Source organism: Fusarium redolens (assembly GCF_020744475.1).
Source record: "Fusarium redolens strain MPI-CAGE-AT-0023 chromosome Unknown BKA55scaffold_2, whole genome shotgun sequence".
NCBI lineage: Eukaryota > Fungi > Ascomycota > Sordariomycetes > Hypocreales > Nectriaceae > Fusarium > Fusarium redolens.
Window position 1 is genome coordinate 1,416,543 of NW_025763665.1, and position 17,582 is coordinate 1,434,124.

General features: G+C 47.6%; 6 protein-coding genes across 6 annotated transcripts; 3 read left to right on the forward strand and 3 right to left on the reverse strand.

The window, feature by feature from the left end:
* The first annotated feature begins 126 nt into the window (after positions 1 to 126).
* Positions 127 to 2,189, forward strand: BKA55DRAFT_554375 (chaperonin 10-like protein). The gene is made up of 6 exons (XM_046191587.1): positions 127 to 530; positions 586 to 713; positions 765 to 924; positions 982 to 1,450; positions 1,503 to 1,889; positions 1,942 to 2,189. The coding sequence occupies exons 1-5, from the start codon at positions 298 to 300 to the stop codon at positions 1,707 to 1,709; spliced, it is 1,197 nt and encodes a 398-aa protein (XP_046054925.1). The 5' UTR covers positions 127 to 297; the 3' UTR covers positions 1,710 to 1,889; positions 1,942 to 2,189.
* A 17-nt stretch (positions 2,190 to 2,206) lies between these two features.
* Positions 2,207 to 4,350, forward strand: BKA55DRAFT_554380 (uncharacterized protein). Its single transcript, XM_046191588.1, has 2 exons — positions 2,207 to 2,926; positions 2,977 to 4,350. Exons 1-2 carry the CDS (start codon positions 2,475 to 2,477, stop codon positions 4,049 to 4,051), a joined length of 1,527 nt encoding a protein of 508 aa, XP_046054926.1. The 5' UTR covers positions 2,207 to 2,474; the 3' UTR covers positions 4,052 to 4,350.
* Positions 4,351 to 8,898, reverse strand: BKA55DRAFT_554384 (uncharacterized protein). Its single transcript, XM_046191589.1, has 4 exons — positions 8,422 to 8,898; positions 7,657 to 8,348; positions 6,378 to 7,600; positions 4,351 to 6,329 (listed from the first exon to the last, which is right to left on the reverse strand). The coding sequence occupies exons 1-4, from the start codon at positions 8,422 to 8,424 to the stop codon at positions 4,570 to 4,572; spliced, it is 3,678 nt and encodes a 1,225-aa protein (XP_046054927.1). The 5' UTR covers positions 8,425 to 8,898; the 3' UTR covers positions 4,351 to 4,569.
* Positions 8,899 to 11,264: 2,366 nt separating this feature from the next.
* On the reverse strand, positions 11,265 to 12,149 carry BKA55DRAFT_499926 (SMAD/FHA domain-containing protein; the record flags this gene model as incomplete). The annotated part of the gene is made up of 1 exon (XM_046186700.1): positions 11,265 to 12,149. One exon carries the CDS (start codon positions 12,147 to 12,149, stop codon positions 11,265 to 11,267), a length of 885 nt encoding a protein of 294 aa, XP_046054928.1.
* A 181-nt stretch (positions 12,150 to 12,330) lies between these two features.
* BKA55DRAFT_554387 (uncharacterized protein) lies at positions 12,331 to 13,579 on the reverse strand. The gene is made up of 2 exons (XM_046191590.1): positions 12,511 to 13,579; positions 12,331 to 12,452 (listed from the first exon to the last, which is right to left on the reverse strand). Exon 1 carries the CDS (start codon positions 13,278 to 13,280, stop codon positions 12,609 to 12,611), a length of 672 nt encoding a protein of 223 aa, XP_046054929.1. The 5' UTR covers positions 13,281 to 13,579; the 3' UTR covers positions 12,331 to 12,452; positions 12,511 to 12,608.
* A 2,743-nt stretch (positions 13,580 to 16,322) lies between these two features.
* Positions 16,323 to 17,316, forward strand: BKA55DRAFT_589582 (uncharacterized protein; the record flags this gene model as incomplete). The annotated part of the gene is made up of 2 exons (XM_046194957.1): positions 16,323 to 17,079; positions 17,291 to 17,316. 2 exons carry the CDS (start codon positions 16,323 to 16,325, stop codon positions 17,314 to 17,316), a joined length of 783 nt encoding a protein of 260 aa, XP_046054930.1.
* Positions 17,317 to 17,582: the final 266 nt, after the last annotated feature.

The window sequence follows — 17,582 nt, forward strand, 5'->3', positions numbered from 1 at the left end:
TGTGAAATGCTATGAAATGGAGACTTCAATGGTAGAATGGATTTGTTGACGTCCAGAATAGGCAACTTCAAGCCCTCCACTAGTCTTGTTGTGGAGAAGTGGGGAGACGAAGACCTCCAACTGTAGAATACCATCTGCTAACGGACAATGTTGTATACGAGTAGAAGGGGGTGGAATGAGACAAATATGGCTTTTCTTTTCTTACCTGATACCTCTCTCACTCTTTCTTCGTTCCAAATTCCTCCTTGAACGTTTCCTCTCCTTAAGCCATCAATCTTCTCGCTCCATCCCATCACAATGTGTTCTCTGGCAGCCTCACAACCCCTCACCCATGATGCAACACCAATAATCGATGAGCTCAAAGTCAAGCTCAACGGCTATACAAACGATACTCAAACTCTCAAGGCTCCCCTACCGAATCCATCTTTGCAGGTCACGGCAGATCACAACCTGAAAAGAGTCGATGCGCCTGTGTATGCACCCAAGGCTGGCGAGGTTCTTCTGCACATCAAGGCCACTGGTATTTGCGGGTGAGATAAGGAATTACTGGTAGCAAGAACTATTGATCACTGATGACTCGACCAGTTCTGATGTTCATTTTTGGAAAACAGGATGTATAGGTTCCCTTGTATTTGAAGGTGATTGTATCATTGGACATGAGGCCGCTGGTGTTGTGGTTCGTGTTGGTGAGGATGTTACAGATCTCAAACCTGGTAAGTAAAAAATGAGGGAACGGAAGTAGTGCTACTTATACGAATCTCTAGGCGACCGAGTGGCTGTTGAGCCTGGTGTTCCTTGCGGTAATTGCTTTCTGTGTAAAGACGGCCGATACAATCTATGTGAAGATGTTCAATTCTCTGGGGTCTACCCTTACGCTGGAACTCTACAGAGATACAAGATCCATCCTGCCAAATGGCTTCATAAGTATGCCCAGGTGGAATATTAATGTATGAAAGCATTGAGAAACTAATATCTTCTCAGACTTCCCGACAGTGTCTCTTTCGCCGAAGGCGCCCTTCTCGAGCCCCTGAGCGTCGTCCTCCACGGTATAAACTCAGCTCCAATCACCCTCGGAACACCTGCTGTGATCTGTGGTGCTGGCCCTATTGGCCTTCTCGCTCTCGCCGCCGCGCGAGCTTCTGGGGCCCATCCCCTCGTCATTACAGACGTCGAACCCAAGCGACTGGCTTTTGCAAAGGAGCTCGTTCCCACAGCTATTACGTATCAGGTTGACATTAGCAAGAGCAACGAGGAGAATGGCAAGGCCGTGAGAAAGCTGTTCGGTGAGACGGAGTATGTTCAGCCCAGGGTTGTGTTTGAGTGTACCGGTATCGAAAGCAGTGTATGCTCGGCTGCGTATATGGTACGCCGTGGGGGTATTCTCATGGTTGTTGGTGTTGGCAGGTCGATCATGAACAATCTGCCCTTCATGCATTTGTCTCTTGCCGAGGTATGTAATCAAACTGTTTTTGATGAGGTGGGATACTAATGATAGGTTACAGATTCAACTTCGATTCATCAACAGATATAAGGATACCTGGCCAGCAGGCATTGCGTGTATCGAAGGGGGCTTGATAGATGCGAAGAAGTTGGTGTCGCATGTATTTCCTCTGGAACAGGCTCTTGAAGGATTGACCTTGTCGGCAGACCCTAAGAATGGATGTATCAAGGTGCAAATTGTAGATGAGACCGAGACAACGTATTTTTAGGAGATTCAGCGATAGTCGTGCAACTACCCTATAAACTTAGGTGTAGGTCCCCGTCTATGGATCCATGATACTGGGATTGTATTAGTGGAGCAGGCACTGAAACAATTCCATTGACCGCCACAACCTCAACCGTCTTGTCTTATATAACAATGAATGTCTAGAAGTTTAAATTTCAATCTTCTATTCACAGTCAGTAGAGTCAATATTCGTGACTTCTCATCGTGATTCTCACAGCCCAAGCCTTCCCGTCTTCTCATCCGTCTTGGCTCCAGTTAGCCACAATTATTCCCTGAATGCCGAGCCCACTAAGCCTCAGCGATCCCAGCGTCAAGTTGGTGTGATGACGTCGCATTCTTCATCGTCAAGGGGGCATCTGACATGGTATTTTGGCCTCTTACTCGTCGTTGCCTGGGCCAAATCTGGGGATGAGGGTGTCGACATGGAGCAAGGCTGAGTGAGTATTTTAGCTGTCTACCTGCCTACTTGTGTAAATAAATAGTAGCGAGAGTTCTTTTGCTTATAAGAACGTCAGCAGTCTTGCTGCATGTGAAACACCTGCTCTTCGTTCTTTACTTTTTGCCACGCGACAGTAGCTCAGACGTCAGTTGTCTTGCTTCCATATTCGGACTCATATCTAGGTACATAGCTAGCTAAACAAGGACAGACCGACAGCTCGAGTCTACCATCGTCAACCTACTACTTCCAACGACTGTTTCGATTCTCAATGAAAACCTACTAAAACCTCGCATACATAGCATCACCACTATGGGTGCAACTCAGTACTATCGCTCTCAGATTGGCGAAGAATCCGTCATCGACTACTCTCATACCGACTTTCCCTTCAAGCTTCTTGCCAAGGACGTATACTATTTCCTTGTCTATGTATGGGCACTACCATGGGTCATCTGGCCTGTCTATCCGTTCAAATGCAAGGTTTTTGACGAGCTCTATCCATCACCTCAGAACATATTCTGCGTTGTCGTTCACCTTGTTCTCTTCTTCCTGCAGATAGGATTCGTCCTGGCCCTACCATTTTCTATTGTGTTTCCAGTTTGGATGGCGGCAACAGGTATTGCTGGTTTCATGTTTACGAACTGGCTCATCTGTAAGCTTCTCAATGGTAGTAAGGAAACTTACACCTCAGATGAAAAGTACGCCGAGGCTCGACCTGAGCACGCCCATGAACAATGGGTCTTCTTGAACGGTGTTGCTGTCGGGTATGATAATCTCCAAACCACCCGTGAAATTCCCCACTGAAAAACCATAGAGAACACTGGATGCAGTCAAACCTGAACCGACTTGCGTTGACTTTCGGCCGGCCTATTCTTGGCATTCATAACCAAACTCGTGGAATAATATTTGATGTTGTTGAATGTCTGATACAGCGTAATTTTGGCTACGCAACTGGGGATGTCAGAATTTGTTTCAGACTTCTCAAAGACATCCTCTATGATGAAAGTAAATCCAAAGTTGTATTCGTACTACACTCCCAAGGAGGAATCGAGGGGGGTCTCGTTCTCGATTGGTTACTACAGGAGCTGCCACAAGATCTCATGTCTAAACTCGAGGTTTACACTTTTGGAAACGCTGCCAACCACTTCAACAACCCTCATCGCCACCGGTCTTCACAGAGGCTGGCTCGTCTCAAGCCCTTATCAGCGATGAGCACTATTCTTACTGAGTCCTCCTTTGACTCTCCTTCCAGCAGTCCACTCGAAACCAAAGATGTTTCGGATCTCAAGACTCGCAATCCGATTAGAAAGGAGTCTTCCGGTGTCTCGACTCGGTCGATTTCCGCTGCCAAAGACAGGTGCATCCTGCATGTTGAGCACTACGCCAATAGTACAGACTTTGTTGCCATATGGGGCATACTGCATTTTGCAACAAACAGAATGGAATCACGAGAACTCCCACGCTTTCAGGGGCGATTGTTCGCTCGAGCGGACGGTCGTCACGGCGGCCACCAGATGAATCAGCATTACCTAAACGCCATGTTCCCCTTGAAGAAAGATGTTGAAACTGGAGAGTACGTGGGCGCTGATGAAGACAATGAGTTCATGAACGAGGCCATCAAGGTCGGCGAAGAAGGCAGCGCTTCCGCCAACGCGAGAGAAGCCTTCGAAATATCGTGGGCTGGAACGCAGGGATTTGGATCTGGTGATGCTTCAACGCCGATTGAGGTTCATGGGATCTCAAACAGAATCAAGGAGGCTAGTGACGATCACGGAATTCGTGTGAAGGATGTGAGCCGTTTATGGAGTTACAGAAATGGTCGAAGTCCTGTAGAATTACCCCCAATGCTTGTCTCAGAGAACGGCGTGCCTAGAACAGCAACTCTATGAGCATGAGAAGGGGAGACATAAGCAGATAAAGGAGAGGCAAAGCATCAAGGAGTGCATACCCAGCAGAGTTGTATGAACGATCCCCAAGGCCAGTCGTGATGGTATCGCTAATGATTAAAACCTCACACGATTGGTGGAATTGTATTTGTTGTAAACGCATTTCTCTTCGTTAATCCTAGCGAGCTTGAGAAGCCACACGGGCTATATTAGTAACGAAGAGCGTCTCACATGTCGTACTAGGCTGGACCACCACATTATTATTGCGAAAGAGAGTCATTTCAGCTTCATTCTCAAAGAGACCTTAATTCAATATGCATGTCTAGTATAAGTCTATTGGTCACAAATGGTTGGTCAGAAGTTCTCGCAACGCTAACTTTCAAATTTACTCCTTATCCATGATCTTAAACATCGCTAAATGTTCAATCGACTTGCACTGCATTTGGCTCTTTATTCATCATATAATACATATTTGGCTGTAACCAAAGCCTTTTCATGGCCCATGAAACTCTCCTGAGTTCTTATTGTGATGTATCTGGTCGGGGGTAACCAGGAGGTTGGCTATTTGTGTTCCTTCGTCTCCGAGTGGCGGTATTCTGGCTTTCCAGAACGTGAGTCGACTCGCTGATTTCCAATGGGTAGACTGGTTGTGTAACTGCTGGCCGGGATCTTCCAAATTCAACAATGCGACCGTGGAATTGGATTCCTCCGGAACCCGATCTCACCATTTCCGCGCCATCGGCCTCCACCTCTGGTCTAGGACTCGAGGTGATTTCCCTTCTAGAAGCCCCTTCAGAATTCCAGGGCCCTGATTGCCTCAGCTGCCAAGATTGATACCCCGAAGAGGTATTATCAGGACTATCTGTGGCTGTGACCGATGGGACACGACGGGCCCACATGGGGATAGGAGGGTTCCTCGAGACAGGTTGATCTGACTTGGAGGAAGAGTTTCGTGACATCGGCTGAGAAGAGTGACTTTCAGGTCCTGACGAAGGTGGCCGAAGGGTGCTGCTTGTAAGACTATTCGGTAATGAAGATGACAAAACCTCCCCCGTGGACAGAGTACGTCGATGATAATGCGCTGGCTGCTGATAGTGAGAAATAGGTCTGAGGCTGCTCACTGAATGGCTCGTAATAGGCAGACCCGGTGCCCACTGGTCAATATCTGCATCGAGAGATGTATCCGAATGACTTGCTCGTGGACGGCCTGTTATACGATCGTGGGTGAGCCAGTCTGCGTTGGCAATCTCCATAGTTGGAATTATGCCATCTCCTGAACCCATGAATGGGTTTTCTTCAATACGTTCACGGCTTATCTCTCGAGGGTGAGAGTCTGGTCGAGGGATAGCCCCCACACTCTCACCCCTGATTGTTGGTTTTACAACGCGCTCAGCAGGCTCAAAGAGTGGCCTTGAACGAGAGACACTTGGTTCTCTAATCAAAGTCCAACTCTCATGCAGGTCACGTTCAGATACCCTTGGGCTGTTGCCACTTGAACGTCTTTCTGCTGGCCGTTGCCGAGAAACCCCCCTCCCCATTAAGGTATCATCGTCCTCATAGAATACCGGTACGGGCATTGTACTATCGCAAGGATACGGTGCATCGTTGTCGTCTTCCAGTGAAGGGAAACTAGTGCGCAAGTCCCAAGGGGTTTGCTTCTCTTCCTCAAGATTGTCGTCATCTGGGGTGGTAAAAGAGCTTGACAGGGAAGCACTGTTGCTTTTCTCAAATACTGACACATAAGGACCCCGAACCCATCTTCCTTCAGAGTCTGTGGTCATTGAGCGTGCCAAGGTGCGAATCTTGACTTGAATATCCTCAAAACGACCTTGCAATGCTTGCTCAACGGCCATAAGTTCTAAACTCGGTCTGTCGACTTCTTGGAGATGCTTCAAAATCCTTCGGCACTGGGTAGCATATCTTCTATAGTCGTCTGGAAGACCCATTTCCTTGTTGTTCCTGGCTCGACTATCTCCCCGGTCGAAAGATTCGAGGAAAACAGCGGCAGCACGTTCAAGCCAAAAATTGTACTGTCCGTCTTTCTTCAAGGCTTCGAGAAAGAAGCTTTGTACAATGCCGTGGATCTTGAGCACATCGAGGGGCTCCATCGGCCTTGAACTAGGGATTGTCTCGCCTGGTGTGCTCACTGATGGGACATCTTCTATCTCGTCACGCTCGATGAGAGCAAATGCTATGAGAACGGTGAAAGTCTTGTTAAGACTCCGCTTACCCATCGAGTCATGGGTACGCACAGGAGTCCGTTTGTCAAGTGCTTTCAGGCCTATCAAGTTAGCTTCATCGCGAGAATGATGAGGGGCTGAAAACATACCAAGTGAAAGCATCTCGACTGGGACTCGCCCTCCCCAAAATGCGAGTAAATACATGAGGTTGAGCGCCGCTGTCTCCCCTCGTTCCTTAAGCTTTTCTCGCACAGCCTTGTAAGCCCCCAGCCCACCGGTACGGGGCCGCTTCTTGTAAGATCGAATGTACTTTGACAGTGGCTCTTTGGTAGCTTTCATCTGACCAGCTGCGGTATGGATGGCTAATGGAAGACCTTCAACCAACTGAACTACTTCGAGAGCGCGGTCGAGATCGTCCTGAGTCCAAGGTCTCTTCTTGTCCATATCCTCAAGCAGCAACGTCCGAGCATCGTTATCAGCCAGTGGCCCGAGTTCGAGTTTCTGGGGATTGTCGAAGTGATGGTCTCCAGCGATGGATGTGTCAGTAGACGTTAGTATCAAGCTTGAGTTTCTCGCATCGGGGATGCAATTCTTCAGATTGGGGGTGTCATATAGAGCTCCATCCAGGATGAGGAGCCAGTTCTCTGATCTGTCAAGCCAGTTTCGAACTAAAGGAATCACCTTGCTCGGATTCTGGAGGGTTGTCTCGTCCTGTATATCAATTTCTGCCCGAGACATGGCATGTTTAGCGATCCTCAAGAATCCATCTTCGAGATCTTCAGGAGTCTTGGTGCGTACCCAGAAGACGCCGCAAGAGTAGTCATACCGATGCTTGAAAGCATATTCCCTGGCGAGATGTGTCTTTCCTCCTCCAGGAACTGACCATATGAGAACTGCAGAAGTACCCTGGTCTCTGCGCTGTCGGTCCATGAGCATGGTGTGAAGATCTTGCAACTCTTGCTGTCGACCTCTGAAGAGTGAGTTGGGTCGGAAGCGTTCTGGATGAACGAAAACTGATTCATATCTATCGAGTAGCGCCAAAGCTGATCCTTCAAGGACTGGTTTCTTCCCCTTGAACGATGATATATCTTGACTCAGCACAGGTGTCTGAGTCTGACTTGTGTAGGGAGACATGATCTCGTTTGCCCTTGCCATGGCGCGGGCTCGTCTCTCGTCTTCTTCAGCAAGCCATCGTTCCTGAGTAGCAGAAGGGGCCCTCTGAATCCACTGCTGTATAGTGATGGCAATGTTACGAAAGCCTGGGGAACTGGTGCTATCGAACTTGCACATGTTGGAGTGTGATGCCTCTATTCCGTAGTAAGTGACGCCAGGCAATTGAGGTCCAGCTGAGTTGGCATCGACAATAATAATTCTTATCACAAACAGTTAGTTGGGTGACCAAGATGGCGAAGAGACAAGACAACATACTTGTGGCCCTTGATATCCGTTTTCTGATTCTCGCGAACCATATGAATCTCAAAACGCTGATAAATATCCAAAAAGTGACTGTTGATATTCGCCAAGGTTTCGTTGTCTTTCTTAAGAGTCTTCAAAAGCACCGACTCAGAGTCGAAAAATCTCTTGGGTATGACTGCATCGGACATGGCTTGAAGAATGAGGCCCCAAGTAGCTGCATCTGAGCCAACATGGGGTGTTCCCAAGAAGACCAGGCCGAAGGTCGAAACGAAAATGGATCGAAAATGTTCAAGGTGAGGTTCGCGAACATCAGATGAGTAGAGGAGAGCTCGTTTGACGAGGATGCCCCCCAGGCTATGGCATACCCAAATGATGGGATTCTTCAACGTGCCTTCGCTTTGCCGATGGAGAGTCAGATTTGTTACAAGATTCTGCGCATGCTGGTGAATGAAGCTGTCGCTGGCTGTCTGGTTGTTCTTTTTAGAATAGACGTCTGCATTATACCCATAGACCAGGATGTTGGTCTGGGCGCCTCTGAGTGCAACTGGTAATAGGTCTAGAGGCCAGAAAGTTCCATTCTTAGCCGTCCATGTCTTGTCGGGCGTTCCATTGAGCCCATGGACAAGAACAATGTCAACTTTGGCCTCTGGATGAGTGTATACCGCTGTTGTCTCGTAGCGGGCTATTGAACGGTTCTCGGACCCCTATTTCAACCACTGTTAGCCAACTGCTGCACACTGTAAAGGAGACTCGACAGGTTCGAATCGTGAATCTCACCATGATGTGTCGTCGAAAATGGGGAAGCTCGATATTCGTGGTGTCGTTCCAAACATTGGGGAATCCCTGAACAGAGCTAAGTTAAACAACCTTGCAAGAAATGCGCGGCTGATCGGCGTATAAATGGCCGCTCGAATCAGAACGAGGCTGTCGACAATTGCGCTGCCTAATAAGTGACAAGCGTGAGCAATCATATCCTCTCACCGAGGCTGTGAATTGCCCCTGTTATTCTATTTATCGCCGGGCTGAGTGCGACGCGCCATCTTCAACTATTGGGGGCCATCACAAGACTCATACTCAAGCTAGATATTGAAAGCTGAGTCAAATGGTGCATGTCCGTGTCCGTGTCAGGGGCAGTGGCTGAGCTCGCCCAGCTGAATGGTGCCTGTAGGGCGTTTTTATCGCGTTGGCCGAATGGGTTTCAGCTAGACCTTTTTTTGTCCATTTTCGGGGGGTGCTATATAATTGGCAGGGCTGTTCGTTTTATACTGTTTCATCATTGACGGGCATGATGGATGGATGTTTGCTGAAGAAAACCCAAACCACGAAAAGCATCAGTTTTATGAGACTGAAATACGCATAAATCTCTAAATAGCTCTGAGTACTAAGCAGTTTTATAGTGCACGAATAGAGGCTGTTTTTGTAATTATTTGGAACCTCGGACTTTCAGTTGGTTTATATAACCTGGAAGTTTTGATTACCTTGTTCTTACTACCAGTATATGGCTAGACACTGAAAACCTCCCGCCTTGACCACCAGGCCATGGCGACTAGTAAAGACTGCAAAATTGTTTGCAATTTTCTGTGATCTAGGTATACTTATAGAATTTATTTGTTTTTGTTTTTTTTGCTTCTTGGCAACTCTTTACATGACAGAATATTTCAGAAGGGGCATGTCGTTTACCCCTGTCAAACAACCTTGATGATGACTACCTTATAGATCTGGTGATGCCCTCACTCAAGCACATACGACCATACCTATCAGAGAGCTCGGGGTCCCGTCCGCTCCCCCATAGATAAGCTGATAAGGGGCGGATTAGTAGTTGGGTCGGTGACGACCAGCGAATACCTGCTGTTGTATGTCTTTTTGCCCAGTTATGGTATCTGACAGTCGTAGAAGACTGGGCATCTTCCTCGACTAGTACCGGAAGACCCTGACGTTATGTTCCAACAGGTTTGATTCATGCAGAGTTGCGTTGGTGAGTGGTTGAGTTTTGTCTGGTGCTGTTTACCAGGTATGGAGACATGTTATAAGGATCACTAGACAGAGACATAAAGAGGCAAACCCAGCACTAGTAATAAGGAATTTGATTTTGTTGTTCAAGCTTGAAACCCATTTGCTTCTACATAATGTAGAACAACCTGTTCTAATCATCCATTTGTTCGAGGCATTTAGCAACTGTCAACTGGTTGCTCCTGTACTCATTGCAGAGCCAATAATGGTGCTGCATTGCTTGCTCATCTGGAGGCTTCAATCAATACTCGAGAGCAATTGTTAGGCCTTTAAAGAGCTTTTCACATCTGTATCACTATCTTAAATGCCATATGCATGGATGAAACAAATCTAGAAGATCAAGCTTTCTTGCTCTCTGTACGAAGGGGTTCCAGAACTTAAGGTGAACTCCTTGATGACTACATGCTAATTTGTGTGAGCTATACAAAACGTTCTCACTCACTAAATCCTCACTCATGACCTTGGACAAAGCCCTTATCAAACAGCTTCTCGATTTGTTTGCTTCAATAGCTGCTCTTCAAAACAAGACTTTTGAACTCATCTGATGTCTTTGATGACCATGGCCAAATAATAATGACTTGACCCAGGGAATGAGGTATGAGGCGAAAAGGAATGACCGAGAGAAGAGAGCTCCCAATTGGCGTCTGGGCCTGAGATTGTCAACCCTCGTACCATCACGATCTTGAGAGAATTTGAAGAGATAGGCGTTGATTACTTGTGATGTAATTTCATCAATGATCTTATCATGGTTTATGGAGCGTCGATCAGAGTTCATCTGAGATTTTGTAGCAGTGCTGTCACAGCTTGCCATTTCTGTTCAGCGAGTTGGTGCATGAAGATAGTCAAAACTTGTTGATGTTAGAGGAAATATGAGGAACAAAAAAGTGCCAAATGACACATAGCAGCACTAGGAAATAGCACTGCCCCGGAACGTGGACATGAATAAAGAATCAACGCTTTTCTTGACTTCCGTTGAGTCCACCTGAGGTGAAATCTTCAATTAGTGTTGTCATTGCGCCAATCCCGGGATTCGCGGTCTCGATTCGGGAATACAGCCCGGGGAAAATCTCATTAAAATTCACAGCAGGTTCATCTTTGGCTCAGAGCCTGGTTCCTTGAGCAACCTCTCATATGTGACGCATTCAAGGCTAATGCTCATTGAACTGGTGGAATGAACCCAGGCTCCGGCGAGTTGCTCTCAGCCGCAATTGTCATCCAATCTCAGGGAGGTTTCCTGGCCGTAGCGCAGTTGAGTCATCGCTCAGCCCTTTGACACCTTGACAGAAAGCTCGGGAGGTATCCTAAAGCCTCCCTGATCCGTGGCCTCATTTTCAGGGAATTGTGAGAATCGACCTCTCCTTCATGGGAACCTCGCCTCTGAATGCCTGTTGACATGGTTCCAGACGTCGTATGTGTTCTTAAATGGCCACATTAAACTATGTTATTTTGCCAGGTTGGATTCAATGTTATTCTGAATATGATCCGAGTTTCTTATTTGTGGCAGACATGGGTCTGCTTGCCGCATGACTCCATGTTGGGGATACACGTTGAACCTTCGGTGAAACTGACCACCACATGCTCAAATGAGTATCGTTCCATTTTCGCAGAGATTAGTCTCGTGGCGCAAGCATGATCACATACTCCCTCGTGCTGTGACCAAATTGAATCATATCCTTATCCCTAAGCTCCAGATACCTGCTATCTGGGATCTTGCCATCGTTCAACGTGGTCCCATTGGCACTTTCCAAATCGATAAGGTACGGCTTGACCTTGCCAATTTTGTCGCCAAACTCGTTCCTCTTCTCAATATAGCGGAATTGAATCACAGCGTGTTGCTTGCTGATGCTTGGATGCTCCGCGGGTAAGTCCACAACTGACATTTCTCGCCCGATGAGCCAGCAGCTCCTCGTGCTGAGCTCTATTGTGTCGACAATATCTTGGCCTTTGAAAACGAACAACTTCCAGACATCGCGTGGCGAGGGCTTACGCGCCTCGGAGGGCTCGTGATACTTGAGTGTAATTGTCGTGCCGTCCGCCTGTGATACTGAATTCGACGCCGCCGCCAATACGCCCGTGGATCCAAAGTTGGGCTTTTCCTTGGGTTTCTCGGGAGCCTCGCCGGTGGTAACGGCGAAAGAGTCTGCCTGGGATGGTAAAGGACCAGTGCGCCTCACAGGGCTTCGCTTTGAAACCCGTCTGTCACCTTCGCCTTCATCATCGTCACGTCTTGGCTTTGAACTCTTATCGTCTCGTGATCTTCGACGTCTATGTTCACGGTTTGTGTCTCGTTGACGGTCTCGGCTTCGTGACCTCCGCCGTGAAGATTCTGGTGTCCGGGACCGTCTTCGCTCGCGTCGGTCCCGTGATCGACGACGTTCTCGGCGTCCGGAGTCACGGTCTGGGTTTTTTGATCGACGATCGTCTCTGGATTCGTTGTCCTCGTCCTCGTAGCGCATCCGGCTGGGCCTACTTCCTCGTTCTTCGTCCGACGGCATTGTGGTAAGATACGCGCAATGGAAAAAAAGATGCAGGGCAGCCAAGGTGACGCAGCTAAGATGGAGAACTAGATCTGCACCAGCATGAAGAAAAGTGGACTATGAAGCGCGTGGCTGGTACACTAACTGAGATGGGCATAAAACTGTGGCTTAAACACGTGGGATGCGCTTGCACATGCCATTTATGATAAAAGTTTGATAAATTTCCAACTGTCATATCAAAGATAAACTCAATGGATCTGCTCTATGCTACCTCTATTTTCACTTGGGTAGGTTTACCATCGCTCATGCGCCGCCATAGTACTCCAGTAAGTAGCTGCCTGCAAATCCCAAAAAAGACCAAAAATGTTAAAAATCCCGCTTTGGATATCAAATCTCATCCCTCAAAAATCCAAAAGTACGTATCAGTAGAGTCAAAATGTATCGTCAAGTCGTCATGGGGTGCGAAATTGCCTATCCTTAAGTGGCAGAAGGAATAGCCATAGCGGTTATCCTGGAGCCATTGTCAAGATAGGCTTCAGCGTTGGTGTTGAGATTTTCAGCGCCTTTTCTAGAGACGGTGAGACGCTGCTCATCTTCGTTCCACCAAACATCGTCGCCGACCTCGGCGTCTCCTGGGACTAACAAAAGCATACCGTTATTGTTACCAAGAGCAATCCTGCAAGAGGGGTCTTTCACAAAGGTCTCGAGAAAGGGGACGTCGTAGCCCTGCATCCCCCGCAACGGTCCCCCACTCTCCACAAAGTCTCTGATCAAATTGCTTTTCTCAAGGCTCCAGAACTGGCGGAAATCTTCTGGGCGTGAGAAGGCATCGACGTTTGTGAGAAGCTCAAGCATGCCTGCCATGCCGTTGAGGACGGGGCTGAGAAAGTGGACAAAGGAGTTGAGAATCTCCTCACGAGAGTATCGGGACTCTGTCTCTGTTCTCAAGGCTGGTGACATGGTGTTCAAGAGAGTAAGAAGGCGTTCTTGGTTCGAGGGCAGTGGTGTTCGGACGCGATAGGTCATGGTTAAGAGGGAGACAAGAGAGAACATGGAGGACATGGAGGAGAGAGGGTTGGAGAGGCTGGCAATGCTATCGATGTAGATGGCCTTGTTTGGCTGATTTGTGAGCAACTTGGAAGTATGCATGCTGCTGGTCTTGTGCCGATAGTATATAGAGTTTGTCGTATAGATGTATGAGTTGGTGTTGACAAGGTAGACCTTGGTATATATAGTGATGTAGTTGAAGATTCAGGTTGTAAAGACTAGAAAGATGATGGACCAAATATCGAAGGACTCTGCTTCTGGAAGGACATGCCAGGCTATTTCAATGAAAGGCAAAGATCCATTCTACTAGAGTCAAAATAAAAGAAGCGCCGACTCCCCCCTCCCGTCCCCCTTCCAAAGACGCCATCCCATCTCCGTTGGCTCCGTTTCCTTACCCGTGGTGTGTAAGTGACCTGAGGTGAGAAGCAGTAGAGCAGAGTGGAGGAAAACCCTTAGCGAGACCCTAGTCCCTGGATACCTCTGACAAGGTACCTGATTACCCAATAAAGTCACTCATGATAGCAAGGTGGTCGATTGACAGGGCTCCAGGCCCCCACGAGAGGAGCCTCTGGAACCACGCATCGGGTAATTCCCAACTGAGCTTGGTCTTGACAGTGGCTGGCTGTAGTGGTATGGCCAGCGGGTCAGCGCATCGCATTTCCTATGTCGCCGCCTGAAGATTAGCGGCAGCACAAGCACAAGCTTAGGTTTGATTCATGTTCATGTTTTGTGTATTTTTGGCCTGTGAAACTTGTTGAGAGTGCAACTTTCACATGGTAACGCTGTCTATCTCTTGTATGTGATGTCAGTTGAGATGAGATGGTTCAACAAGATGTTGTACCATATATAGACGTAGGAGGTGCCTTACGTGTCATCATAAACCCAAAGATTCCGATACTCGACCTGTTCCAAGTTTGTTGATATCAAATCAATCGAGCTTGTCCTATCCTATCCTGTCTCAGGTCAAACTTCGAAGCAGTCTTTTCTTGTCACTCGGGCCTTTTACTCCCTCTGATCCCTTCTTGGCTGACTCCCTCTTCTGTCCCTCCATTATGGGATCGTCTCCCGTCCTTCCCGCGGCTTACGCGCTTCCAACCTTTCAAGCCAAAAAATATTGTTTTCGACAATCATCAGAGCTCTGAAAACCCCCACTCGAGTTTCTACTCTGTGCCCTCCATCAATGGTTTGCGGGGAGGTGAGCGGAGCGGGTAAAGCAGTTCCATATCAGCCTCTACAAGGACTTGCCTTAGCTTAGGCTCTTCCTTGAGCCTTGAATTGGGAGTCTGATGAATCTACGTGGCTCCCCAGATTCTCTCAGTCCTTTGTGTAACAGCCTCGTTTGATAAGCATAAGCACTGTAGATGCAATGTACGTACGTACGTGTTCCCGACTCTACCGAACTTGACTTGCGGCGTAGTCTTCGGTCGAATTCACCAGTTCGGGTTCCGTCCCTCTCTCACGTTATGCCGTTTCCATATCAATCTCATCTGTCTCTGACTTTCTGTCTTTCTTTCTCTCGGATGCAACGCTCCGTTATGTCATGCTGCGTCTCTCGGCACGTACGGTTTCATGGAATCGTCATTGGTTGGACAATCTGTGTTATCAAACACAACCCTGAATGCCCTCACCACAAGTCTCCTGACAAATGCGGCCCTTTTCCCGATAGCGAGCAAAAAACAGGCGATGAAATCTAGACTCTTCGGTGTTACTCAGATTCCGCATTAGATTTCGTGTAGATCGCATGTTGATATTTGATCTGGATGGTACGTCTGCCGCAGAGCCTCAACTCTCATTCAGCCCTTTGCTATAATATGAGTTGAAGCAATAACCATGCTTGTCCCCGATTGCTGGAACTGGCTGCCTATTGTATCAGCGCGTTGCATTCCAACTAGCCCTTTGCAGAGTTGCTAAGCCCTAAAGCTGTCTGTAACATCTCCTGACATATCATAACATCTCCGCTCAGACGTATTCCTGTTCTGTTATCGTAGATGACATACGAATACCGTGATTTTTCTTTCTCCTTTCTAGAATATCCTGACTCCGCGGGCCGATTTTTAATATATAACTGGGCCTTCATTGAGGAGTGCCCACTCTGTTTGCCCTACTTTTCCGTCATGCTCAAGAAGCGGGTCTATATGACCATGATCTTTTGAATAGCAACCACGAGTAAGGTAAATAGTGACGGTAAACAATTATCATCGCTAGATATGCGTTTCCAGTATTTTGATACTATGAATAGATGCTCAACCCTGCCAACATACTGATATACAGGGCTATACTTCACCAATGATTATTTGATACTACTTTGGCTTGGCTATGCCCAGGCTCTTCCATGGGTTGTTCAACACTGTGCCCTCTATTATTAGGCTCCTGACACACGACCACGGAGGAGAATGTTTCTAGGTTGTTTAAGATCTCGTAGATCAGTGAAACGAAAACTTTCCTTCGGAGGATGTTTTAGTTTAAGCTTGTTCACTACATGCTGTGTTACTATAGTTAGTCTCTTCGCTTTGCAAGCTTGCTCTCAAGTTGTAAGTCAGGGTCTTCAGCTGATACATTTGTCGCCGTCAACAATGCAGCTACAACAAAGCTTGACCACGTGTATTATTGTACTCTAAACACCGACAAAAGGCCTCGCTCCTCACCGTTTCACCCAGTGGCTCAGAGTCCTGACCGACCAGTCACTCGGCTCGGCTCGGACTTAAACTTGCAGTGGTGGCGTCTCGACTGACTGAACCGTTCAAACAGCATGAAACCGTTCTACGCCATGTTTGCAATGCTGTCTATGCAGCAACGCCAGTTCATCACTTCAATACGTTCCGGATACAGGGTGCGATGTGGTTTCAATGAACCATTATAGGGTGAAGCTGGCCACTTACACCGAATGACTCAACCGGCTTACTAGTCGCAATACCGTCAGAAAAGATTACAGCTCCAATATTCAGACAGCTCCTTCAACTTCCAAATCATTCTATAAGATTTTAACAGCACGCATATAGCAAGAAGAATTAATATCTTAATATGTGACCTACCTCAGTGAAAGAAAAGATCGTGAAATCAATTACGTCACGGAACCAACTACAGAGACTCTTCTCTGCACCGAGTGTGGCACCCGACTACAGTCAATACAACACACAAACTACAATGTCGACCATCAACAACAACCCCGAAAACTACGCCCTCTTTCGGGACTGTTTGTCCACCACTCTCCTTCAACCCGCCTCTTCGGCCCCGGACCCGCCCAAGCGCCGTCGGCGTGGTAAGAACACCTGTGCTCCGCTCGTTGCATCCACCCCGGCCCAGGATCCGGAGAAGGATGCTGAAGAACTTGCTGAATTTGTCGATTATCTCGCTACTGAGATCTTCGAGAATCTCCCAGAGGAGTTGCAAAATCTGGAGTATCGGACATGGCGAGAGAATGGAGCGTTACAGGAGCAGTACTCTCTCCCACTCACTAAAGAAAGCCTTGTGGTGTTAAACCTGCCACCGTCTGTGATTGAGACCCTCACAACTTACAACCTTATCTCTGCCGATCCCTATGTTGAATCACATCTCCCGTCCTCCCCAGAGTCATTCCTCCTTCCCATTCTCACCTCCTACATAACTCATCTCATCGAGCCACCTCCTGCTACACGGTCAACTCGGGCTGACGCGTGTGAGCTATGTGCCCGATCGTGGGTTCCTCTGTCCTACCATCACCTCATCCCGCGGTTCGTGCATGAAAAGGCCGTTAAGCGAGGATGGCACCGCAAAGAAGATCTGCAGAACGTGGCGTGGTTGTGTGGTGCATGTCATCGCTTTGTTCATCACTTCAAAACTCACGAGGAGCTTGCACGGGACTACTACACTGTTGAGCTGTTGCTGAACGAGGAAGAGGTTCAGAGATGGGCTAACTGGGTTGGCAAGTTGAGATGGAAAGGAAGATAGTTCCAAGGCGTGGCCTGCACGAGTAACGAAAGGAAGGGAGCATTGCATCATACAAAGCGTTCTAGGAAAGTGATGATTCTCATGAAGTTTATGGACTCGTTGAATATTTATTATCGCTCAGTATCAATTCCTAAACCCTCCTTGTCTTATACTGAGTAGTATGATTTAAAAGCATGCGGCCATAGTAATCCTTGGAAAATATCTTGTATAATTACATGAAAGTTATGAGCATCTCTCAAGATGGATGGGTGTTATAGACTATACCGGCATGCATTAACCTTGTGCTCCCATCCTTCTATTACGATCCACCAAATATCTATTCTTTAACTGCTTATCTGTTGAGCCGCTATGGCAATGGTTGAGAAACTGTGGTTGAGTGAGATAAGAATCTACAAGTTCTGTTGAGGCGTTTCTGTAGTGACAACTCATTGAGTCCCGGCCAGATATGCAACCTAAACCTAACATGGTCTCATAATA

Bases quoted from the DNA above. Each gene is read 5' to 3' on its own strand.
- BKA55DRAFT_554375 (XM_046191587.1), top strand. From the start codon at position 298: ATGTGTTCTCTGGCAGCCTCACAACCCCTCACCCATGATGCAACACCA. The intron at 714-764 runs GTAAGTAAAAAA...ACGAATCTCTAG, and splicing joins TGTTACAGATCTCAAACCTG to GCGACCGAGTGGCTGTTGAG. The intron at 925-981 runs GTATGCCCAGGT...ATATCTTCTCAG, and splicing joins CCTGCCAAATGGCTTCATAA to ACTTCCCGACAGTGTCTCTT.
- BKA55DRAFT_554387 (XM_046191590.1), bottom strand. From the start codon at position 13,280: ATGCATACTTCCAAGTTGCTCACAAATCAGCCAAACAAGGCCATCTAC.
- BKA55DRAFT_554384 (XM_046191589.1), bottom strand. The intron at 7,601-7,656 runs GTATGTTGTCTT...GTTTGTGATAAG, and splicing joins ACGGATATCAAGGGCCACAA to AATTATTATTGTCGATGCCA. The intron at 6,330-6,377 runs GTATGTTTTCAG...CTAACTTGATAG, and splicing joins AGTCGAGATGCTTTCACTTG to GCCTGAAAGCACTTGACAAA.
- BKA55DRAFT_554380 (XM_046191588.1), top strand. From the start codon at position 2,475: ATGGGTGCAACTCAGTACTATCGCTCTCAGATTGGCGAAGAATCCGTC. The intron at 2,927-2,976 runs GTATGATAATCT...GAAAAACCATAG, and splicing joins TTGAACGGTGTTGCTGTCGG to AGAACACTGGATGCAGTCAA.